This window comes from Canis lupus, chromosome 10 (genome assembly GCF_011100685.1).
Source record: "Canis lupus familiaris isolate Mischka breed German Shepherd chromosome 10, alternate assembly UU_Cfam_GSD_1.0, whole genome shotgun sequence".
NCBI classification, from domain to species: domain Eukaryota; kingdom Metazoa; phylum Chordata; class Mammalia; order Carnivora; family Canidae; genus Canis; species Canis lupus.
In genome coordinates, this window is record NC_049231.1 from 27693768 (window position 1) to 27718041 (window position 24274).

Genomic DNA, 24274 nt, shown 5'->3' on the forward strand with positions numbered 1-24274 from the left:
CCCAGAGGACGAATGACCTTGGAGAAGTCGGAAGACCTGGCTTGTGCTCACCCCTTAGACCTAAGGTTCTGGATGTGCTTGGGCCTCAGTAAGGCAGTGGCTCCATGTGCGGAGAGATGGGGCGGGATGTTTCTGGAGAGAACTGAAGAGGTTATGCCCGGGCCTGGCCAGCTGAGCAGCAAGGGACCAACTCCATGAAAGAGGAGGAGACAGGAGGAAAGCCACCCTTTTTCCCATCTCCCCTACACCCTATCCCCTAAGGGTTAACCCCCTACTCCCTCTCTCAGCCCCTTCTCTCTTCCCCCGCCCAAACCCCATCTCCCTTTAATCACATCTGATACTGAGCGGCCCAGCAGGAACAAAGAGACCATTTAGAGAATCGGGGCCGAGAAAGTGACCCCGCACTCCGGGGCGGCCGCCTGGACGCCAGCACAAAGGCGGCATTTCAGAGCTGGAATTTCAGCACCCTACTTGATTAAAGGACTCCACAGGCTTGGAGGAGGGAGGAAGGGGGTGCAGAGTCCACTGCTCCCTGGATTAACCCTTCTCCAGAGAGGCAGACACTCCTGGGGGCGCTCGTCACTCCCACTCTCCACAGTGCACCCACCCCAGAGGCCCTGCCTCTTGCAGAGATCAGGCAAGCCCACTCCTCTTCTTCTTGGAAGGGGAACCGGCAGCAGAATGGAGGTCAAGGCTAGAATATTCAAGGAGCCAGCTTCCCCTCTATCTCTGTCGGTGTCAGTATACACCCTTATACCCTCAAGGGAGGAAGGAAGCAATGGGATTGGTCTTACTGCAGGTTGGGTAAGGCAAGGTGAAGACAGCAGGACCCAGAACGTAGGGCAGAGGAAGGCAAGCACCAGTCTCAACTTCATGTCACACCTGGAATCTAGGAGCCCTGCTTCCCTGCCTGCCATCATCCAAGTCAAGGCCTTGGAGGAACACGGGCCCTACACAGAAGGGAAAGGACATCTTGCAGAGGTGGGGGAAGGGCAGGGGATGGGCGTGGCAGACCAGAAGGCCATGCAGGAAAGCGGCCTGAGGAGTGGACAGAGTGGGGGACCAGGGTGGGCAGGTGTTCAGTCCTTGCTCCAGCGGCTGCCTTGCCCAGCAGGGCTCTGCCTGGGGAGGGCGGGAGATCACTGCATCCCCAAGCTTCCTGCTGGGGCACTAGCTCCTGAAAGGGGATCCGAGCCCACGATAAGAGGCTCGAGGCAGGTCCTCAGGAAACAATGGGTGGCTTGATGAGACCTGCTCTGTGATACTCCTGAGAAGGGAGAAGCCCCTGCAGCCAGTCCCCACTGGAAAGGAAATTGGGGGTTTCCGTGGCAACCAGCTCCCTGGGCACAAAGGCTTGTCTGTCTGCTAGGAAGGCAGCTGAGGTGTCTCCCTGCAGCAGCCTTTGCGCTGGTGAACAGGGAGATGGAGGGAGGGATGCGGGGGATCCACAAGGAGTAAGGCCCCTAGTGCTCCCTAGCGCTCACAGTCATAGGACCACAGGAATGGGTGCACCTGCCAGGCAGCAGGGCAGTAACCAGGAAAAAGCGAGTGGGCATCACAGAGAGGTGGAGGCAAAGCGGGGTGAAAGGTTGAACAGTTTATTATTTACAAGTATAAAGAATGTGAAAATAGAAACTAGGATGAGGCACAGTCAGGAAGATGATTCCAGCTCAGTCGGTGATGATGAGCTCGTCTACCCCCCAGTCTTCATAGCTCCCGTCTGGCAGGTAGCGACGAATGATGATGGGGATCTTTCGGGCCCTGTGGCAGGGAGAAGTCACAAGTATATGAGGGTTGGTGACCCAGCTCTACAGCAGATAGGACAGACTGTGTGCAGAATGCAAGGAAAGAGAAGTCTGAGCAGCATCCTTTGGGACTATGAGTGTACTTTGTAGAAAAGAAATTACAATAAAAAAGAAAGCTCCTGAGTGGCTCAGGGAGTTAAGTGTCTGCCTTCAGCTCAGGTTATGATCCCAGGGTCCTAGGATCGAGCCCCACGTAGGGCTCCCTGCTCAGTGGAGAGTCTGCTCCTTCCTCTCCCTCTCCATGCTCTCTCTCCTTCTAATAAACAAACAAACAAATAAATAAATAGGGAGGCAGGGAGGGAGAAAAGGAAGGGAGGAAGGGAAGGACGGAAGTTCCTGCATCCCTGAGTGTGGGAAAATGGGTCTGGAAAGGCTCTGCCATCCTATGGCTGAAGGGAGAAAGAGGAAGCATGAAAGGATACTGGTAAAGCCAAGTGCAGCAGGAAGAGGGAGATTTTCACAGGAGAGGATCATGTCTCATTAAAGCCTTCCCTCTTTGCCTGTCCCCTCCCGCCCCTCTTCCTCATGGGCTGATTCCTGAACTAAGGACCTACAGGAACAAGAATCACATCTTCCCAGCCAGGGATGTGCGGGTGGGGATGTGCAGCAGAGAACCCAAGAGATGCCTCCCAGGGCTGTGAAGCAGTGAACCATAGTCAGGGTGACTTACTTGAGCTCTTTCATGGCGATGAGCAAGGGATCTGTCTCCCCCTCCAGCTCCACCATCACAGGGGCACACATCCTGTAGGTACAGGGACACATGTTGGGAGAGAATGGCCCAGCAGGAAGGCAGGGGGCTCACTTCAGAAACAGGATCAGATCAGCACCCCAGCCCTTGGAGAAAGGTCACCTTAGAGGTGGGCAGGCCAGTGTGGGGGTGGGAAGGGGCTCAAAGGCATTGCCACAGTGACTACAACCAGGCGGGGGGCAGGAGACTGGATTTAAATTCTGCCTCCAGAGACCCTGAATTTCTCTCCCGATCTCAGTATCCTCACTCAAAGATGGGAAACAAAAAGCACTGACTTGCATACAATGACACTAAAACACTACTGGCTAACTTAGTACCATATGCTGTTCTCAACTCTTTACGTTGATGATCTCATTTGAGGTAATTGCTCTAATTTTCATTACAGGAAACTAAGGTACAGAGACATCAGTGATTTGCCCAAGCTCACACAGCCAGTAAGCAGCAGAGCCAAGATTGGAATCCCACATGCTCCTACCCACTATGCTGGAACATTTCCCATTAGTAAGCTAAAGATCCATAAACTTAAGAAAGGTTCTGTGGGGCAGTCCGGGTGGCTCAGCAGTTTAGCTCCACCTTCAGCCCAGGGCCTGATCCTGGAGTCCTCGTATCGAGTCCCATGTCAGGCTCCCTGCATGGAGCCTGCTTCTCCCTCCGCCTGTGTCTCTGCCTGCCTCTCTCTCTCTCCCTCTCTGTGTCATGAATAAATCAATAAAATCTTAAAAAAGAAAAGAAAAGAAAAGAAGAAAAGAAAAGAAAAAAAGAAAAAGAAAAGAAAAAGAAAAAGAAAAAGAAAAAGAAAAAGAAAAAGAAAAAGAAAAAGAAAAAGAAAAAGAAAAAGAAAAAGTTCTGTGAACAGGACACATAGGCTTTCATCACTGGCCCATATGACATTCTTCTCATCAGCTCCCTTGCCAAGGGCCTTCCAGACTCCCGAGCCCGGCACCCACAGCAGAGTATTCCAGCACAAAGGAACAGCCATGCAAAGCCTAGCTCGAACCCAACTCCTCAGGCCTGCCTCAGGGCCCAGGCAGCTCATTTTCCTTCTCTATCCAGGCAACACCCCTCAGGGTCCCGCTCTTCCAGCCTCCACACAGGCCCTGCCGTCAGGTGCTCACCTCCTTACAGCCCCTCCATGACACCTCACAACCATGAGACAGAACCCAGTCTGCTCACCTTTCTAGTAGCACCTTCTCATGCTACTTGCTTGTACTTATCCCACTTTCCCGCCATACCAAACTCCCATGGTTCCCTGGACACACCCTGCTGGCTCCCTTCTGCATCCTCTTATTTTTATTTATTTATTTATTTATGATAGTCACAGAGGGGGGGAGGGGCAGAGATACAGGCAGAGGGAGAAGCAGGCTCCACGCACCGGGAGCCCGACGTGGGACTCGATCCCGGGTCTCTAGGATCGCGCCCTGGGCCAAAGGCAGGCGCCAAACCGCTGCGCCACCCAGGGATCCCCTCTGCATCCTCTTATAAACTCTTCCTCGCTCTACAAACCTGGGAGAGGCTCAAATTTCCCTACTCTGGCAATTATCTGCTCTGGAAATCCCTGGCAATGCTCAGCATGCTGATGTATTTCACATAAGCTACTCAATCCCACTGTACTGTAGCTGCTTATTTGAAGTCTTCTGCATTAGACCATGAGCATCTGGTGGCCTGGGACCACATGCCCAAACATAACACTCAGCCCACAGCAAAGGCTCTCAAAATGAACGGGAGAAACACCAATTCTAGGCCAACCTCCTCTAGGAAGCCACCATTCATGATTTCAGCACAAGTTCACACTAATGGATCCCAAGATCATCAGAATGGATCATCAGAATTACCAGGGAAGCATGCTAAAAATATAGGTTCTCAGATCCTGCTCCAGACCCTCGGAATAGAAATTCTGGTGAAGAAGCCTGATAACCTGCATTTGCAAAGCTTACCAGGTGATTCTAATCATAGCCAGTCTGAGAGCCACCAGTTTACACAATATAATTAACTAATTTTATTATTTTGATTTGTTACTCCTAAAAGCCTGAAAATTTCCCAGAGGCAGAGACCAAATGTTTAACTTTCCCTATATCCCCTCTCAAGTATTTAAATTTCCCCCAAATTAAAAGCTTTACAGAATGTAGGGAAATGTTTTTCCTGATCTGAATACACCTTTCTTTCAAGACAACACATTTCTTTTTACACATTTCTTTCAAGACAACAAAAATTTGAGTTCATCCATCCAGCCTTGTGCATATAATGTGTGAATTATGAGTGTACCCTTAGGTATTTTGTTTTGCACCAGGGACCCCCCCCAAACTTGGCCGTGATCCTCAGGAAATGGCTGTGGTAAACATCTGCCGCCAGGTGGTGCTAAATGAACCAGAGTGAGATTTCAAAAAAAATCCAAAAAATGTCTGTTCAGTCTGGTATTTGGTGACAAGATACATCCCTGGCTGTCCAAGGGCTTACCGCAAGCGGGGAACTACCAGACAACGCCCTGGCCCTTAACTGGAAGGAGCACAATAGCCCCAACTAAGTTGAACCAAGCTTTTCTCCCAAAGCAAAGGACGCTGGGACTTGGTAGTGTACTGAATGTCTGCCTCCCAACTTTTAAGTGTCCCACACGGTCCACCAAATGCATGCTGATCTTCTGAACTTGTCACTCAAGGCACTGGTGACATCTTTCCAGCCTTGTGCCCCCGGCTACTTCCATTCCCCTACCACAATCCATGCTTGCCTACCTTTCCTTGAACTGTCTCTGGCACCTGAGATACCCTCAAAACCACCTGGGACTCTCTGGGTGGCTCAGCGGTTTGGCGCCTGCCTTTAGCCCAGGGCGTGACCCTGGAGACCCAGGATCGAGTCCCACATCTGGCTCCCTGCATGGAGCCTGCTTCTCCCTCTACCTGTGTCTCTGCCTCTCTCTCTCTGTGTGTGTCTCTCATGAATAAATAAACAAAATCTTTAAAAATAAATCTTAAAAAAAAAAAAAAAACACCTGCCTTTCCTCATCTTCTCTTGAGGCTCTCCCAGTCACCCCTACAATGACTCCATTCTCTCCTTCCTTGTGCCTTTCGTAAAGCACGGTGCCCATCTGCCATGGGTTCTGGTTATTTGTGAGACCCCAGCAGATGGCAAACACCTGGACGCCTGGGAGGCCTGGGACCATCTGTAATCAGCTTCACCTCCCCAACAGGTGCAAGCACAGTACCTCACTCAATGCTAAAAGACTTTAAGCTTGCATACAATCATTCTACTTGTTTGAAAAATAATTTGTAAGTTATTCTTTCTGCTGGATCACTTTTAGCCTGGACAAGAGCTGCCCACTGGAATGTTCTGCGATAATGGAAATGTCCTCTATCTGCACTCTCCGTTATGGAGTCCCTAGCCACATGTGACTACTGAGCACCTGAAATGTGGCTATTAGGCTGAAAAACTGAACTTTTAGTTTCATTTAATTTTACTTAAATGGCCACATGTAGCTACTGGCTACCATAATTGATGGTACAGATCCAGAGGATCCTGACTCAGTGATTATCAGAATTATCATAGTGAGTGCAGTTCTAATTCTAACCAGACCAGCCAGGAGTACAAACCAGGCTAGAGAGAGGTCTACTACTTTGAAGGTGAGAAAGAGCGTTGCCAACCCATAAAACCCTGTTCAAAGTGGATACAGTGGTCATCTTTAACCCTCTAGGACTAGAGGGGATAAAGCCCAATGCTGTTTGAAAACACAGAAGGGAACACAGATTAGAAACTCCTCCGACGGGATCCCTGGGTGGCGCAGCGGTTTGGCGCCTGCCTTTGGCCCAGGGCACGATCCTGGAGACCCAGGATCGAATCCCACGTCGGGCTCCTGGTGCATGGAGCCTGCTTCTCCCTCTGCCTGTGTCTCTGCCTCTCTCTCTCTCACTGTGCGCCTATCACAAGTAAATAAAAAAAAAAAAAAAAAAAGAAACTCCTCCGGCATGCAGGACTCCACAAAGCTGACCCCAGCTTTTCTTTCTAGCCAATTTTCCACTATTCCCTACTTGAAGCACCCATCCCTCCAGACACCCACTATTTCCCACACTAGCTTATAAGATGTTTGGGTTGGAGGTTCAGGTTCATTTCCTCAGCCTATGTTTCCCTGGGGAAGACATTCTATTAGAGTAACCAGTAACACATCTGCCCTCTCTGTCCCCTGACTCACTCCTCCCTAGGAAGGAGGAATAACTCCCAAGAGGGAAGTCTGGGAGAAAAAGCAGCTATCTATAACCCAGTGTTGAAAGTCCCTGCTTTCCCAAAGCCACCTGCCTATAAGAGAGGGTGTTTTCAGGTCTGTTCAACCCACAACCTTGGCAGGCAGGCTTGCCCCTGCAGACACAGCCTCTGGATGCCTGCACTGCCTATGGTGACAGGATGAATACACAATCATCGGATATTTTGATCTCCACCTGTCTACTGGCTAGTTCCTGAATCTCATTATTGTTCACCTGGCTCCAACTTGTAAGAGAAGAAAGGCTGCTCTGTTCCTTCACATACCTAGCCTGGCCTCTGCATGGAGGGCCACACAGTCCACCTGGGGTCAAGAACCACCTTGGGATCCCTGGGTGGTGCAGCGGTTTGGCACCTGCCTTTGGCCCAGGGCGCAATCCGGGGGACCCTGGATCGAATCCCACGTCGGGCTCCCGGTGCATGGAGCCTGCTTCTCCCTCTGCCTGTGTCTCTGCCTCTCTCTCTCTCTCTCTCTGTGTGACTATCATAAATAAATAAAAATTAAAAAAAAAAAAAAAAAAAAAAAAAAAGAACCACCTTAAGCCAGACAGACAGCTGATACCACAGCACCCCAGATTAACCAGTCCACAAGGATCTACAGCTCCCTCAATCCACACTTTTTTTTTCTGTTTTGTTTCACTAACCTGACAGGCACTCAAGTTTGTATTTTTATGTTTCTACTATACTGTTACTTGGCTTCTCACATGCAAGTTCTATTTCTCCCATTGGCTCACAAACTCCCTGAGGGCAGGACTCTAGTATAGTGCCAGGTACACAGACACAGCCAACAGCCTAGTTTAGCATATGTGAGCAGGGAGAGTGTTTTCAGGTGCCCACTGCATCAACAGCTCAGAAGCTCCCTATGGCCTGACCGATGGAAAAGATCATGAAGGGGCATACACTCACGCGATCTGAAGGGCACGGGTGCCGAGTACGCGGGCTCGCTCATACTTGGTCATATATGGTGTGGTGATTCGCTTCTGGTTGGCCTGTGGTCGCTCTCCAGAGGGAAGGATCTCAACGTTCTCCTGGCCCTCCTGGGCACCAAGACAGGAAAAAAAGGAAAGCTTCAGGGAGTATATTCTGGGTTGAGGGGGAGGATGATGATGACAATGATACAATGATGACAATCACTGCTAACATTATCACTTATTATGTGCCAGGGCTTGTGCCACTGCAGTTAGTGTTGCCTCCTTGGTTAGTCTTCATTACCAATAACATTATGTGGTAGGGGTTACAGTGCCTATTTTAGAGGCTCAGAGGTGAGCTAACTTGGCCAAAGTCTCAGACCTAGTGAAAGAAAAGAAACACGATTGGGATTCCAGAGCCAGCTGCCTCATCCAGAAGAGAGAAGCAGTCTGTAGATGTTCTGGTGGTCCCAGAACATTAGCTGTGTGCAAAGAAGTCCTTGAGCACAGATAAAAAATCTCTCTAAACAGGAGGCAAGGAGTAAGCACTCCAGCTTTCAGACAAGGTAACTGAATTAATAGGTCAAGTAGCTAAAAAGTCAAAGTAAAGGCAGGAATACAAATATTCACATGCATTCAACAATTACTTATTAAGCATCTGTCATGTGTCAAAAATCATCATAACCGGTGATAAGATAGCAAGCTAACTATTTCTGTTCTCAAAGAATTCAGTAGGGAGAGGAGACAATAGTAAACAAAACAGCAGGTTGCTACAAAGGGATGCAAGTGTCCAACAAAGTTAACAAGGTGGGAGACATCAAACTCATGCTGGGGGTTAGGAAGACAGTCCAGAGATGAGACTTGAGCTACTCTAGAAAATGAGTAGGAGCCGCCAAGCCAATTAGGAAGAGAAGGGCGGCGGGGATCCCTGGGTGGCGCAGCGGTTTGGCGCCTGCCTTTGGCCCAGGGCACGATCCTGGAGACCCGGGATCGAATCCCACATCAGGCTCCCGGTGCATGGAGCCTGCTTCTCCCTCTGCCTGTTGTGTCTGTCTCTCTCTCTCTCTCTGTATGACTATCATAAATAAATTAAAAAAAAAAAATGTTTAGGAAGAGAAGGGCGGGATCCCTGGGTGGCGCAGCGGTTTGGCGCCTGCCAATGGCCCAGGGCGCGATCCTGGAGACCCGGGATCAAATCCCACGTCGGGCTCCCAGTGCATGGAGCCTGCTTCTCCCTCTGCCTGTGTCTCTGCCTCTCTCTCTCTCTGTGTGACTATCATAAATAAATAAAAATTTAAAAAAAAAGAAGTTATTAAAAAAAAAAAAGGAAGAGAAGGGCATTCCAGGTAGGCCAAGTTGCATGCACAAAAGCACCAGGGTGGGAGAGAATGTACTAGCTGTGAAGTATTAGAGCAAAAGGTGAGCAAAAGGGTTTTAGATAGGAGAAGAAATTCTATAATAAATAATCAGGGGCACCTGGCTGGCTTAGTGAGTAGAGCATGTGACTTTTGATCTGGGAATCATGAATTCAAGCCTCATCAAGTGTAGAACTCACTTAAAATAATAAATTAAAAATACTCAAAAAAAAAAAAAAAAAAAAAAGGCACCTGGGTGGCTCAGTTGGAAGTGTGTGCAACTCTTGATCTCATGAGTTTGGGCCCCATGTTGGGTGTAGAGATTACTAAAATAAACACATAAACTTAAAAAAAAAAAAATCAAAGAATTAAGTCAACAAATATTTATTGATTGCTTACCGTTTGTCAGACAGTGTTCTAAGCGCTGGAAATAGAAGAGTAAGACAAATAAAAATTGTTTTCCCTACAGAGCTTACACTAGGAGAAGAAATTAACAAACAAAATAAGTAAAATGTGTAGTATAAAAACAAAAGAAAAAACAAGTAAAACTAAAAACTAACAAAAGAGACAAGGAGTGCCAAGATGGGTGTGTTGGACATGGGAGGAGGACTCTGCCACTTTTTTTTTTTTTTTTTTAAGATTTTATTTATTTATTCATGAGACACACAGAGAGAGGCAGAGACACAGGCAGAGGCAGAAGCAGGCGCCATGCAGGGAGCCCGATGTGGGACTGGATCCGAGGACCTGGGGATCACGCCCTGGGCCAAAGGCAGACCCCCAACCACTGAGCCAGCCGGGCGTCCCGACACTGCCACTTTAAATAGGATGGTCGGGCTCAGCGGTTTGGCACCACCTTCTTTTTTTTTAAGATTTTTTATTTTTTTATTCATAGACACAGAGAGAGGGGCAGAGACACAGACAGAGGGAGAAGCAGGCTCCACGCAGGGAGCCCGATGTGGGACTCGATCCCGGGTCTCCAGAATCACACCCCAGGCTGCAGGCGGCGCCAAACCGCTGCGCCACCGGAGCTGCCCTGGCACCACCTTCTTAGCGCCACCTTCTTAGCACCACCTTCAGCCCAGGGTGTGATCCTGGGGACCTGGGATCCAGGATCAAGTCCCACATCGGGCTCCCTGCATGGAGCCTGCTTCTCCTTCTGTGTCTCTGCCTCTCTCTCTGTGTCTCTCATGAATGAATAAATAAAATCTTTAAAAAATAATAATAATAATAATAATAATAGTAATAGAAAGATGATAGATAGATAGATAGATAGATAAGATAGATGAGAGATAGATAGATAGATAGATAGATAGATAGATAGATAGATAGATAGATAGAAAGAATGGTCATGGAAGCCTCACTGAGAGGACACTTGGACAAAGGCCTGAAGGAGGTGAGCATTAGGTCATGTGCGTATCTGCAGGAAAAGCATTCCTGTAAGAGGGAACAGGGTGATTACAGATCCTGAGCAGGAATCGACCTGGTATGACAGAGACAGCAAGAAGAGATGAGGTCACAGAGAAAGCAGGTGGCCAGAGCTTGGAGGACCTTGTACTGCTTACTTTTTGGCATTTACTGTGTATGAGATGGGAAGCCACTTGGATGAGGGTTCTGAATAGAAGAGAGATACAATTTGACTTAAGTTTTAAACGTATCCTTATGGATGCTCTGTTGAGAATATTCTGCAGGGGGCAAGGGCAGAAGCAGACCCTGAAGGAAGATCAGTAGTAATCAATCAGGTAGGCAGGTAAGACAGACAACTGTGGCAGCAGAATGGCAAGTTGTGGGAGATTGAAGGCAGGAAAACAAGTAACACATTTCGGTAACAAAGTGAGTGAAAAGCGGTGAAGACCTAAACCAGGCTGAAGCACTAAGAATGGAGAAACAGGGCTGGACCATGTATAGGAGGCAGAATCAACAGAAGAGGGGTAGACCAGAAGGATGGGGGTTTCTGACTCAGTGAATAGGTACCTGAGTGTGCCATGCAGAAAGAGAAAATCCAAAGGGGGGTTTTGGCTTCCAAGCTTAAAAAAATTGAGGGATCACTCCCTTTCTGGGAGCCATAAAGCACTTCTTTCTCCATCAGTCACAGGATAAAAAGCCTTACATCATGCATGAAGTTAGCAACCCATCCACCTGGTTACACAAGCTGGAAACCTGGGGGTTGCCTCTGTCATCTCCCACTTTCTTAGCTCCACACCTAATCCACCAAAATATCTCTTTCATTCATCTTCTCATCACCTACATTACCAGCACCCAAGTCCAAACCACAAGTCTCTCGCCTGGATGGAGAGACCCTAAGCGTCTCTATCTTTTACTCCTGCTCCTCCCCAACTCACTCATCACTCTGAGGCCAGAATGCCCTTTCTAAAGTATAAACTGTGCCACTCCCTGCCTCAACACTTGTTGGTGGCTTCCAGTTGCCTTTAGGATAGAAAATCCTGCTTGATGTGGGCTCTTACCTCTCCAGCTTTATCACAGGTCACACTCCCCCTGGCTCCTTACATTTACCCTGTCCAGAGGGCACCCAGTACATAATTAACATTCAATACATGCTTGCTGAATGAATAGTGATATGTCCCCCATCAGGAAACCAATTGCCGGGATCCCTGGGTGGTGCAGCGGTTTAGTGCCTGCCTTTGGCCCAGGGCGCGATCCTGGAGACCCAGGTTCGAATCCCACGTCGGGCTCCCGGTGGATGGAGCCTGCTTCTCCCTCTGCCTGTGTCTCTGCCTCTCTCTCTCTCTGTGTGTGACTATCATAAATAAATAAAAATTAAAAAAAAAAACACTAAAAAAAAAAAAAAAAAAAAAAGGAAACCAATTGCCCCAAGAGCCACAGGCTATGGCCTACCCTGTAGGACTTTTCCACTATCCAGGACAGGAACGCTGCTCACTCTAACTGGGGGCGCTTGCGGCAGGGGCCCTGACCAAGCAGGAGGCAGATACATTCAGGCAATTATCACCACTGGATTATTTGGCAGCTTGGGGTGCAAAGGAGGGAGCCCACAGCTAAATACTGACCTCTTCAGCATTCTCCAAGTCACCTAGCCCTTCATCCTCCTCCACATCATCAAAGTCATCACCATCAAAACTGTACAAGAAGAAGAGATCAGTTAGCTGAAGCATCACTTACTAGATTCAAAGAAAGCAGAGATCTATGTCTCATCCAATATGGAGAAAGGGCTCAATAAATAACTACTCAATGAGTGACTCAAACTTCTGTTCCATTTTACTCCTTCATCCTTACCCCATTAGCCCCCAAATTTTGCTAGGACTCATTCGTTCATCATCACTGTTTCCCTCTCACTGGATTACTCCCATCAATGTACAAACATGTACTTATTTCCCCGTCTTAAAAAACAAAATTTACTTCTCTTTTACCTCCCACTAGTTCCATGCTCCTCTCGGGAGCAAGATTCATGAGAGCTGCCCATCTTCCCTATATCTGATTCCTTGCTTCCCATTCTGTCATAATCTCACTCCAGGAAGACCATCACCTCCACAGTTCCAGCAAAACCACTCTTCTCAAGTTCGTTAGTGACTGCGATGTTGCTAAATCCAGTGGACAATTCTTGTTCTCATTTAACTTGATCGGTTGGCACCCTCGACCAGTCCCCCACCCGGCCGCTCAATACACTCTCCTCACGTGCCTGCAAGGCTGCCTTTTTTTTTTTTTTTTAATTTATTTATGATAGTCACAGAGAGAGAGAGAGAGAGGCAGAGACACAGGCAGAGGGAGAAGCAGGCTCCATGCACTGGGAGCCTGATGTGGGATTCGATCCCGGGTCTCCAGGATCGCGCCCTGGGCCAAAGGCAGGCGCCAAACCGCTGCGCCACCCAGGGATCCCCAAGGCTGCCTTTTTATTGGGGCTCCTCCACCTCCCTGGCTGCTCCATCTCGGTCTCCTCTCCTGGTTTCCCCTCTTTTCTCTCAAGTGCTCAAAGCGGGGATGCTCTAACACTCGGTCACCAGCCATCTCTTCCCTACGGACATTTCCCTGGTGATCTCACCCGATTCTTAGTTTTGACTAATATACTTATGCTGATGACTCCGTTATTTTTTTAATATTTATTTATTTATTTATGACAGACATTGAGAGAGAGAGAGAGAGAGAGAGAGGCGCAGAGGAGGAGGGAGAAGCAGGCTCCAGGCCGGGAGCCCGACGCGGGACTCGATCCCGGGGCTCCAGGATCACCCTGGGCCGAAGGCAGGCGCCAAACCGCTGAGCCACCCAGGGACTCCATTATTTTTATCTTCAAAAGTGATTCTCCTCGGGCAGCCCTGGTGGCTCAGCGGTTTAGCGCCACCTTCAGCCCAGGGCGTGATCCTGGAGACCAGGGATCGAGTCCCACGTCAGGCTTCCTGTGTGGAGCCTGCTTCTCCCTCTGCCTGTGTCTCTGCCCCTCTCTCCCTCTGTCTCTATGGATAAATAAAATCTTTTTTTTTTTTAAGTGATTCTCCTCTGACCCCACACATTAGTTTCGAAACCAATCCAGAATTCAAAACCACCTGTTACTCGTCTACCTGTGTCGCCCCAGTCCAAGCCACTAGGTTCTCTCACCGGGATTACAGCATCCCCTCCAGACCTTTACCGTCTCCAGGTCTCGCTAGACTGTCCCCTAGGTTACTCCTATCGCCTACTCTCACACGACCCTGTACTATCTGCTCTGGGCTTGTCCCCTCCTCTAGAAAGGGCGCCCCGGTGAGCAGGGGCTATACCTAATTCACCTCATACTCCCATTACGAGACACACAGCGCGGCTCGCTGGAAGTCCGCTGAGCACTGCTCCTCTCTGGACCGCCGCTGGGCCTTGGCTCCGGGCTCCCTGCCCTTCCCCCCCGTCCAGCCCCGCGGGCCCCTCAGACACTGCCCCTCGAGCCCGGCTCCGCAGCCTCCGCCGACGCAGGCTCCCGCTTCTCCCGGCCCTCCCGCAGCTCGCGCACTCACTTGTCCTCGTTGTCTGACATGACGCCCACACCGACACGACCGGCACCTGCACCCAACACCCGCGCGGAGACCCGCAAACAGCGTACCGGCGCCCCGCGCGGCGCCCCGCGTATTCTGCGCCTGCGCCGTGACCCAGAGGCAAGCACTTCCGGGGGACCGGCCGGAGCCGTCACTGTGCGCACGCGCCGAGGGGTGTGTGCCAGTTACCATGGTAGCCAGAGCCGCGGGTGGCCCCTCTGCTCGCGGAGGTCCGCGAGTTTGTGCGCGGCCCAGGCGCCGGGCCGCGGCGGAGCCGTGGTTACGGTCCCCCGAGCCTGGCCGCTCTCTGTGGGGCTTTCTTTACGGTGAGGTCTGAATTTTGGCGTATCCCTCAACGGGCACTGACCGGACCGCGGCTATCCCGACGCCCCCTTCCTCCAGAGAGGGCTTCCCTGCCGCAGGCGCCGGGCCAGGATGAGGTCTCCGTTCGTGGCGGGGCGGGGCGGGGGGGGTCCGCCTGTGTATCTGTTCGGGGTGGAAGGATCGGGCACTGCCGCGACATTGACGGCGACGTCACACTCCTGTGGCTCCACCCCCGCTCCAGACTGGGGGGCGTTGGGGGGCGGGGCGATGCGGGAGCGGAGATTAGACCTGGGAGACAGGGGTTGCGCCCTTGCGTTATTCCCTCCCAGAGCCCTCCCATGGCTTCCCAGGAAAGGATAGAGGCAGTGACCAAAGGAACAGGGTTCTGGCGCTGCCCCAAGCCGGCCACTTACACCCCAGGGACCTGCGAGCTGCTCAGAGGTCAGTGTGTCGAGAGTGGTAGTGACAGTTACCCCCTGTAGGCCGGTTCTCCCCTACAGGACCTGTGGCTTAGCAACCGCTATTGTCATTTTACAGAGAAGAGGCGTGGGGTTCACAAAGGTTCAGGGATCCTACAACTTGCAAGTGGCCCAAAGTCAAAGAAATTAGAATTTTAAAGTGACGGACTCCTGTGCCTTCCTTAGATCACACTTTCAATTTCCCCAGGGACGCTTTATCTCCTCCCCACCTGCCACCACCAGGGTCGAACCAAGGGTTCCACACTTTCACACCACCACATACCTTTTCCTTCAATGCACAACACAACCTGTACTCAGACATTTAGTTGTCTCTCATTGGATTAATATTCACCAACCCCTCTAGATCATGAACTCCACTAGGGCAGGAATTGTGCCTGTCTGGGCTCACAACTGTAGCTCCAGCCCCTGCTGCATGCTTAATAAATACTCTCCATTCATTCATTCATTCACTCAACAACGAAAGTTTTAAACCTACATAATGTGCTTTAGACATTGTTCTAAGTGCTGGGGATATAACAGTTTTTAAAAACGGGGAAACAGCAAAAATTCCTGCCATCTCATGGAGCTAATATTCTGGTAGGAAGGGGACAATAAATAAGCAAAATATATAGAATGTTGATAGTAGTAAGTGCTCCAGAAAAAAACAGTGAAGCAGGAAAGGGAGAGAAGGAGTACTCAGGTACATAATGGGGCTAGGAGGTGATACAGTTTTACACTGGAATAGGGTGAGATGAAGGGCTCTGCCTGCTGCCCAGGAGGCCTCATAAAGGTACTTTATCTTTGCAGTGATGATGAAGGAATCCAAACTGACTAACTTCCAACAGCGCCACATCATGGACACCATGAAAAGTAAGAGGTGGTTCACAGAGGCTTCCTGGGCTGAGGGACTCAGGACCCTACTTTTTTTTTTTTTTAAGATTTGTATTTATTTATTCATGAGAGACACAGAGAGGCAGAGACATAGGCAGAGGGAGAAGCAGGTTCCCTGTGGGGAGCCCGATGCAGGACTTGATCCCAGGACCCTGGAATCAACCTGAGCCCAAGGCAGACATTCAACCACTGAGCTACCCAGGTGCCCCAGAACCACACTTTTAATGCTCTTCCATGTTAAGGGGTAGACGACCTAATTTTTAAAAACCAAAGAAGGGGTGCTTGGGGTGGCTCAGTTGGCTGAGCATCCGACTCTTGGTTTCAGCTCAGATCATGATCTTATGGGCTGTGAGATCAAGCCCATGAGAGCTCGTGCTCAACAGGGAGTCAGCTTAAAAGATTCTCTCCCCCTACCCCTTCTCCTGTGTGTGTGGGCTCTCTCATTCTCTCCCTCTAGAAATAAATAAATCTTTTTAAAAAATTAAAAGGCAAAAAAAAAAAATTGAATAGCATTTCTCACCCTTGCTCCTGGAGAACTGACCTTTTAGGCCTTTTGCTTCTTCCCACGACATGGGTCCTAGCACAACAACAAGCCTCTTACAGTCTGTCTCTGGCCAACCTTCCTTTTTTTTTTTTTTTTTAAGATTTATTTATTCATTCATTCAGAGAGAGCGAGAGAGAGGCAGAGACACAGGCAGAGGGAGAAGCAGGCTCCATGCAGGAAGCCTGATGTGGGACTCGATTCCGGGTCTCCAGGATCACACCCCGGGCTGCAGGCGGCGCCAAACCACTGCGCCACCAGGGCTACCTCTGGCCAACCTTCCAAGAGATCACAGCCTGATCGAGAGATCCTGCCCAGCCAAAATAGTCTCCATGTGGTCATGTCTGCAATCTGTCCCTCCCTGTTACACGCATACCACGTGAGCTCTCCAGGGGAAAAGACTCTGTATGTGTGTGGGTCTTGCTCATAGTTTTATTGTCACAGTTTAGCTAGCAGAAGCAAGACAATTGGCATAATTCCAGCACAGGAAGAGTTTGCAGATGCTTTCCAGCTCACCCTGTCCACCCACTATATTAGTTATTTTGAAGGAAAACCAAAAAGTAGAAGTTCATGGGCACAATAGCAAGGTGCTAAGATCTTGAAAACTACCATGCTCCCTGAGATTTAACTGAGTTGGTATCTAATGGATCAGAAGAGACCTGTGAAACGGCCTTGGAGAGAGAGAATGTCAGAATCTTCTCTAGTGAATCCACCACAAGTGATTGCCTTATTTGCAGAAGGATGTATTAGAGAGGGCACCTGAGCAGCCACAGAAGCAAAGAGAAGGGAGAGCCAAAGAGGCAAATATCAGCAGGGCATGTCCAGCAGTGGCCAGGGGCAGGCTGGGCCATCCCAGTAGGGAGTCAGATCTTCCTCACTGCAGACAAGGACAACTCAGCTGTCAGAGCCTGGCGTCTTAGCACATCCAAATCCCATTACTCCATTTTTGCACTCTGCAACCCATAGTGCCCCCTGTAGCATGACTACAAAAAGAAGGTGCTAGAAATTCCACTTAAATTCCTGGAGACCAAGGATTATGTCTGCCATGTTCACCACAGTAGCCCCAGTGCCCAGTGCTGGATATTTACTGAAGAACTGATTTCATTAGTGGAGAAACCAAGGTAAGTAACTGGTTTGGCTGACAGTTTTATTCTCCTGAGTGTTCTTTTGATTGATTGATTTTTAAAGATTTATTTTAGAGAGAATGAGGGTGGGCAGAGGGAGAGAATCTCAAGCAGACTCCAAGCTCAGCACAGAGCCTGACATGGGGCTCAAACCACGATCCTGAGATCACAACCTAAGCCAAAACCAAGAGTCAGATGCTTAACCAATTGTGCCAACCCAGGCCCCCACTTCATCATCTTTTTTAAAAAACTTGCCTCCAAGTGTTGGTGTTGAGTCAGCTTTCTTCTATAACCCCCTCCTTTTCTCCTAACCAAATTTACTTTTTGTTTTGAGGCATCATTCGAATTCTGTTGCAAGCCACAAATGCCTCTCCTTCATCTGAACTCCCGGAATTACTTGGGCCCTAATCATCTGCCAAGGATAGGCCATAGAGGGAGGTAGCACTTGGCACTGGACAGGCAGAAATAGAGAGTAGAGGGAGAAGGAGGGACATTCTAGGAGGCACAGCATCTCTTTAGGGAAGAATAGGAAAGCCTTGGTGTGGCTCTAGGTAGAGGCTGTGGGAAGGGGAGGGTTAGTGGGAAGTAATGGCAAGCAGCCAAAGGATCATGTAACTTTCCTGCTCAAAACCCTCTGATGGCTTCCCACCTCAAAGGAAAAGCCAGTCTTTCCAAAGGCCTACAAGGCTGTCTACTTCTCTTGCTGTGCCTCTCCTCTGACCTCTACACACCTCTACACACACTATACCCCTGCATTGTTCAGTCCATTGCTGGCATCCTAGCTTCCTGGCTGTTGCTCAGACACCCCAGGCACATTATCACCTCATAAATTTTGCTCTGTTCCTTCTGCCTGGAATGCTCTTCCCCAAAGTCTCTGCACCACCATTTTTGGTGAGGTCCTTCCCTGCCTACCCTATTTAAAATTGTAAATCCTGCTCTGACGTACTCCATTCCATCCCTGTACTGTCACAATCTAACTATGTAATTTACTTAATCATCATCCACACCCTCCAACCCCAAATGTAAGTGCAACGAGGGCAGGACTTTGTCTTACTTACCACTTTACCCCCAATGTCCTGGGCCTGGCACAGAGCAGATGCTCAGTATGTATTTGCTGGGTGGATGACAGAAGGTTGGACACACAGAACAGATACATGGGAGCCAGATCAAAACAACAGGTGGGGCCTGCTCTGAGATGGGCTTTGGGGCAAATGAGAGGAGGGATCAGCCAACCAGATAGGAGGTAACACATTCAGCTGGTCTGGAGGAGGAGCCCCAGATCTAGGCCAAGACAGTGGGCGTGGATGGTAGGCAGGACTGGTGTATACCATCCAAACCATCCCTTCCCACCTATGTACCAAGCAGGTTTTAGGAATCCATCTATAGAAATAAAAGCACCAGTATAGAGGCTTGATGCTCAAGAATGTTTATTGCAGCATTGTTTGAAGTAGTAAAAAAAAAGGGAAGGGGGAAAAAGGCTGAATTTCTGAAATTAGGAGACTAGTTGAATAAAATAAATAATGTATCCATTCTAAGAACTAGTATATAGTTTTAAAAAATAAGTTATATATAAATGGAGTGATCTGGAAGGTTGTCCATGATAAATTGTTAAGAGTCTATTACTGAATATAATAGAGTATGATCCAGTGTTTGAAACACGAATGTCATATACACCCATGTATCTTTGTACATGTTTGTATTAACATTAAAAAGTATGGAACAAGACCAACAAATCCTAACAATTGCTCATTGTGGGTGGGGGTGGGGGATTGGAGGAGAGAAGGGAAGACTCTATACTGTTTGACTTGTTTTAACAGGCAGGTATCATTTTTATAAATTTAAAAAAAAAAAAAAAAAAAAACAGGTAGGTGCCCCTCACCCAAACCTTCCTTCCCTAGGAGGAGACACTCTGCCCCTACAGTGCAGCCCGACATCCAGCCAGAGGGTCTTGCCTTCCAAACAGACAACCTCGACCATCTACCTGCCTCCCATCCTGGCGGCCCGGCCCCACCTCCGGCCTGCCAGCATGTGCCAAGCCAATGGGGCCTACAGCAGGGAGCCATTCAAGCCTCAAGCCCCCCGTAAGTGAGAGGGCCTAGAGAGCCCCTCTTCCACCTCCTTCCCCAAGGGGCCAGGGGTGGGGCAAGCAGCCCACAGGGCAGGTGAGCAGGTGTCTAATCAAATCCTCATGCTGTTTATACTAATGTGCTTGAACCTTGGCACTTGTTAGCTTGGGGGTGTTCAGGTTGCAGGAAAAAACAGATGATCCTTTTGTACTTTTTTAGAACTCTCAAATGATTAACTGAAGTCCACCAGTCCCTGATGAATGTTTGGCTGTCAGGTCTCACAGCCGCTGCTCTCTTAAGGTCACAAGCCGCCCCCCCCCCCCCGCCAAGTCCAGAGCTCCTCTGCATGCCAGGCTACTTCACGGAGCCTCTGTGCCCCTTCCTACTTGGCGTCCGATAGAACTCTTGGCACAGACCTGCCGACAGCCCCATGCAGCCTCTATACCCAGAGGCAAGCAGTTTTCTTAGCCTCGCTCTGTACCAGAGCAGTGTGTGGGTTCTGGCATTCGTTCTTCCAGCCCTTCCCTTTCCAGTCTCAACACAAGCTCGAGGGCTCCTAGGGCCAGAAGTGCCTGGTTTGCAGAAGCCCCCTCCAGGTTGCCCAGGGACCCTGGTGCAAGCATGCCCAAATAGGAACTCAGACCATGAATGGGGTGCCCTGCCTGCCTTCATTAGGTCATTTCTGGGCCCTACAGGAGATCTGGAGAAAGAGAAACGAAGACTCCAAAATATTTTTGCCACTGGGAAGGACTTAAAGGAACAGAAAAGGAAGCCCCCTCCTGTACAACAGAAGGACCCAGCCCCAGAGCTGGACCGCTTTGAAGAATGTAAGCCACTGATAGACCACTCCTGCTGGAATAGGGGGTGTGGAGGGGCCCATAACCCGTGGCCAGAGTGAGAAACACTGACCACAGAACTGCTTCCTCTCCCCCATCCCTCCCAGGCACCTGCTGGCCCCCCACTGCCCTGTACACTGATGGCCCTTCTCCCCCTGTCTAGTGGTAAAGGAAATCCAGGAGAGGAAGGAATTCCTGGCTGGCATGGAGGCACTGGGACAGGGCAGACAGTACCGAGGGATCATCCTTGCTGAGATCTCCCAGGTAGGAGAGGCAGCCGGGAAGGGGTGGGGGTGGGTCTACCATACATGCGCAGCAGCAAATGTGAGTGGACAGGGTAGCTGTAGCCCAGGTCTGGCCCAGGTCTGGGAGTCCTCTCTCACATCAGCAGTGGCTCCTCAAGTTCCCACCCTGCTAGCCAGTTTCCCTGATGCCTTTTGCAGAAACTACGGGAAATGGAAGACATTGACCACAAGAGGAATGAGGACCTTAGAAGGCTCTTGCTACCCCCTGATCTGTCTCCAGAGACAGGGGCAGAGTAGCCCATCCTAGATCACTGGAGCCCACCCCCTGGCCAGCCCATCTACCCTGGCCTTCAGCCACATCAAATGGCCGTGAAGCACTGCCCTGGCCTAGGGGCCCCTGGGCACACACAGCACCCTAGGAAATGGACCAATCCCAGAGAATGAGCTGGTTCTCTTCAAGACTCTGCCCAGGGAGCCTGGGTGAGTTGAGCTGCTGAGACCCACAATCACTGACATACATGCACACGCACACACACAAACTAATGGTCTTTTCTCAGGGAAAGAGTCCATACACAGTGAAGGCAAGGCCCATGTCTGAGAGCATCCACTGGGCCTCTTCCCCCCACTCCCTACCCCACACCCACTGGATGTCCCACACAGTTTGCAGAACTTCAGAATGAATGATTCCTTTCTTCCTACCTGCCTTAGGACCTACTTATTTGACTTCTTACAGCCTTAGGCAAATGTTTAACCACTATGATTAATTGGCCAGTAAGACACATTTAACGTAGGTCATAATATACACCGTTTTGTTTTCAGAAGGATAGGCTTATTTGTTCAAGGAGTTAGAATTTTCAAGCACAGATGCTTTTCAACTGTTTGCATATCTCAAGTGGAAGTGAGAACCAACACTTCTTGAACACCCCTTGGCCAGGCACTGTGCCAGGTGCTGAATTTCACTCGGTTCATTCTCTCAATAAAACCCTGCGAACACGGTTTGCTATTCCTGTGTGAAATCTAAGGCTCCCTAAGACACTGTAACCAAGGTCATTCAACTGGCAAATAGCCCATTCAGGGTTAGGAGTTAGTTCTCGGGCTTTCCACTAAACCCACAGCCCACAGAAACACAAGGGTGGGAGAAAGCTGGACCAAAGGAGCCAGGCTTGAGCTCCGATCCCAGCCTGTGCTCTGTGAGCCTGATCAGCTCCAACCTCAGCTCTGACTGCTCATCAGTGAGGCTCCGCCTCACAGGGCTATGGAGGAGGCCTCTGACCACAAGAGCAACCCCCAGGCCTGGCGCACAATACGTCATCTCCATGTCTTCTGACAACCACAAGCTCTCCACTCTCCAGTACTCTGTCAATTTCCTGTCCCCATACATCAAAATATTTTGGGAAATCCAACCAACACTCCTACTTGGAGGGATTCATATAACCCCACAGGCCACATGACCCAAGTTTTGAGCTGTAGAACAAATGTGGCCCAATAGCCTCAAACTTACCCATCTGATAAGTAGAAGGGGCCAGATCAAAGGCTGGCTCATGAACATTCCCACAGGAAGCCCCCAGGACCCAAGGGCAGAGCATGTAACATGATAAGGACAGCTATCATGTCCATGTCAAAGGCTCCCTCACGTAGCCCCGAGGCAACAGACTAGAGAACCCCAGGACAAATGTGGCCCATCTGTGACAACACAGCCTATCCTTGATTTAAAGTCAGATTAGTTGCCAACATTTACAAATCACACAGGCACACAATGTGGATTTCTAGCTTCTTTTGAAAAATGGAAAAGTGTGGCAACACTAGGCCTGCATCCTCACAGGCTACAGTTGACTTTAAGTAAGGAAGAACTTCCCCCTTTGGTTGGGGCATAGACACCCCAGTCCCCACTACCGGAGTCTCTAGACACCAAGACAGCCTGCCAGAGCCACCCTCAGGTTACACCCAGCCTGGTCAGGTATGTGACCAGCCCAACCCCCAAAAGCCTTTGGAGTTGGTGACCAGCAACAGTCAACAGGCATGTTTGGGAGGAGACTGCCAGGGGCTGCGTAGCTGTGGGAGCTGCATCTCCCTGCAGAGGAAGGGTCCTGCCCACTAGCAAGCTCTGAAGAAGGGCCAATGCCCTTGGCAGTGGACAGCCCCACGTGCCCCTCCCCAGGGACCAGAGATGCCCGGCCACGGGGCATGGTGGAGGCAGGAAAGAAGGCCAACCTGGCTGAGGGCAAAGCGTCTCAGGCTCTGGGGCACTGGCAACTGAGGTTGTCTCCATTTATTGTTGGGGAGGAAAATCCTCACAAGTTAATACAGTGCGTACTTTCCCCAGAGGTGAGCTGAGGGAGGGGGCCGTAGAGCACCCCAGAGATAGCTTATAGCAACAGTGCTTTGACTGAGGGCTGCTGGACGCATTCCCTGGGGGAAAGGCAGTTGTCCCCATCGGCTCTTCCTCTCCCATGGCCATCACAGTGGGACGAGTGGCCATCAGTCCTTCGGGGAAACAAGTCGGGAGAGAAGGGACAACAGTCAAGTGTGAGACAGACTGGTGACAACCACACACAGGACCGGGCCCGCTACCCCCCAGCCCTGGGGTGGCAGGGGAAAGTCAAGACTACAATGTGTTAAGGAACCAGGATTAGCACCTCTGTGAAGCACAGCTCCCTTGGCTGATGACCAGGCACTAGAACTGCCACTGGGCCTGTCTCCCAGAGGCCCTCTCCAGGGACTCGGCTCTAGGGTACCCCTGGCCACCCAGCATGGCCCCCAGCCCCAAGTCCTGGGAGGTGAGGTCTCCGAGGGAACAGGGGGAGATAACAGAAGCACCTCCTAGAACTTGGAGGGACAGAGGGAGAAGGGCTTTGTCCATTGGGCCCATTCATGTCTGAAGACACAGTGATAAGCTCAAACCTAATTAGACTTTCATAAATAGAGCTCCTGAGTGAGGAGAAACAGATTGAGGGCCACCTGCGCTGGAAAGGAAGATGGGGGCTCAGAGCCAGGGCTGGGGCAGGAAGATGCCAGTGCAGCCAAGCCCTGCTTGCCAGCTGGCTAAGCCCTGGAGACAGGAGACCCAGGCCAGAGATCCACCATGGGCAGACCATGTGGATGGAAGGACCTTCAGGTCACAACTCTGACAGCTAAGAATCCCATCCGGACACAGTACAGAAGGGAAGAGGGACTGAGGGGCTGCCTGTCACTGCAGGTGCTGGGGTGCACCAGGAAGCTGTGCTCAGCCACTGCCACTCCCCGGACCTAGGACCCTGCTTGCTCCTCAGGTCAGTCCCGGCATCTGGAATCATCAGAACCAGATGAGGGCAGGGCGGAGCCACAGCTGCCTGTGGCACAGAGAAGAGGGAAGAAAACTCGTTGGCCCAGACCAGCCAGAGGGCCCCTGAGGAGGGAGAGGCTGTCACCCAGAGGCCCCGTCCCCTGACGTCGTCATTCCCCAGGACTGATCCTGATGGGAAGCAGGGTGTCCTCCCCGCAGAGCACAGCACAGGGGCCGTGTGCGCCAGGACAGGTGGAAGTCCCACTGGCCACCCCGGCGGTTAGCTCTTGTCCCCCGGGGGCTTGCTCTTGGTATCCCGCTTATGTGCTAGCAGCTTCAGCACCTTCATGGTCTTGAACTTCCCCTTCTTCCTGCCCTCGGGTTCAGCCTCCTTCTGGAACTCTGCAGAAGGGAAAGCGAAGTATGTTGGGACGGGACGGGCTGGGGGCAGCGACGAAGGCCCAGCTCTGCTCCTCCAGCCCATGTGGAGTCCTGGGCACAT

At 50.4% G+C, this 24274-nt stretch overlaps 3 protein-coding genes across 8 annotated transcripts in view; 1 reads left to right on the top strand and 2 right to left on the bottom strand.

Annotated features, from left to right (window-relative positions):
- Positions 1-1582: 1582 nt before the first annotated feature.
- POLR2F (RNA polymerase II, I and III subunit F) lies at positions 1583-14232 on the bottom strand. Of its 2 annotated transcripts, XM_038550626.1 has the most exons (5): positions 14008-14154; positions 12082-12151; positions 7702-7832; positions 2476-2547; positions 1583-1761 (listed from the first exon to the last, which is right to left on the bottom strand). In XM_038550626.1, exons 1-5 carry the CDS (start codon positions 14025-14027, stop codon positions 1671-1673), a joined length of 384 nt encoding a protein of 127 aa, XP_038406554.1. In that variant the 5' UTR covers positions 14028-14154; the 3' UTR covers positions 1583-1670. The 2 variants fall into 2 exon arrangements, with proteins under 2 accessions (XP_038406554.1, XP_038406553.1); XM_038550625.1 differs by lacking the exon at positions 12082-12151 and having other exon boundaries at positions 14008-14232.
- On the top strand, positions 14201-21506 carry C10H22orf23 (chromosome 10 C22orf23 homolog). 2 transcript variants are annotated; one of them, XM_038550624.1, is made up of 7 exons: positions 14210-14351; positions 14679-14790; positions 15615-15677; positions 19262-19444; positions 20125-20256; positions 20429-20529; positions 20709-21506. In XM_038550624.1, the coding sequence occupies exons 2-7, from the start codon at positions 14688-14690 to the stop codon at positions 20805-20807; spliced, it is 681 nt and encodes a 226-aa protein (XP_038406552.1). In that variant the 5' UTR covers positions 14210-14351; positions 14679-14687; the 3' UTR covers positions 20808-21506. The 2 variants fall into 2 exon arrangements, with proteins under 2 accessions (XP_038406551.1, XP_038406552.1); XM_038550623.1 differs by lacking the exon at positions 14679-14790 and having other exon boundaries at positions 14201-14351.
- Positions 18774-24274, bottom strand: part of MICALL1 (MICAL like 1) — a 30718-nt gene continuing 25217 nt past the window's right edge. For 2 of the 4 annotated variants that reach the window (XR_005365591.1, XM_038550617.1), the window contains 2 exons: positions 24116-24174; positions 18774-22994 (listed from right to left, as the gene is read on the bottom strand). Coding sequence is in view for 3 of the 4 variants with exons in the window: in XM_038550617.1 (XP_038406545.1) it covers positions 22989-22994; positions 24116-24174 (65 nt within the window). In the remaining variant the exon portion in view is untranslated. Of the gene's footprint in view, positions 24175-24274 lie in introns of all 4 variants that reach the window. The other 2 variants (XM_038550616.1, XM_038550618.1) reach the window with 1 other exon arrangement.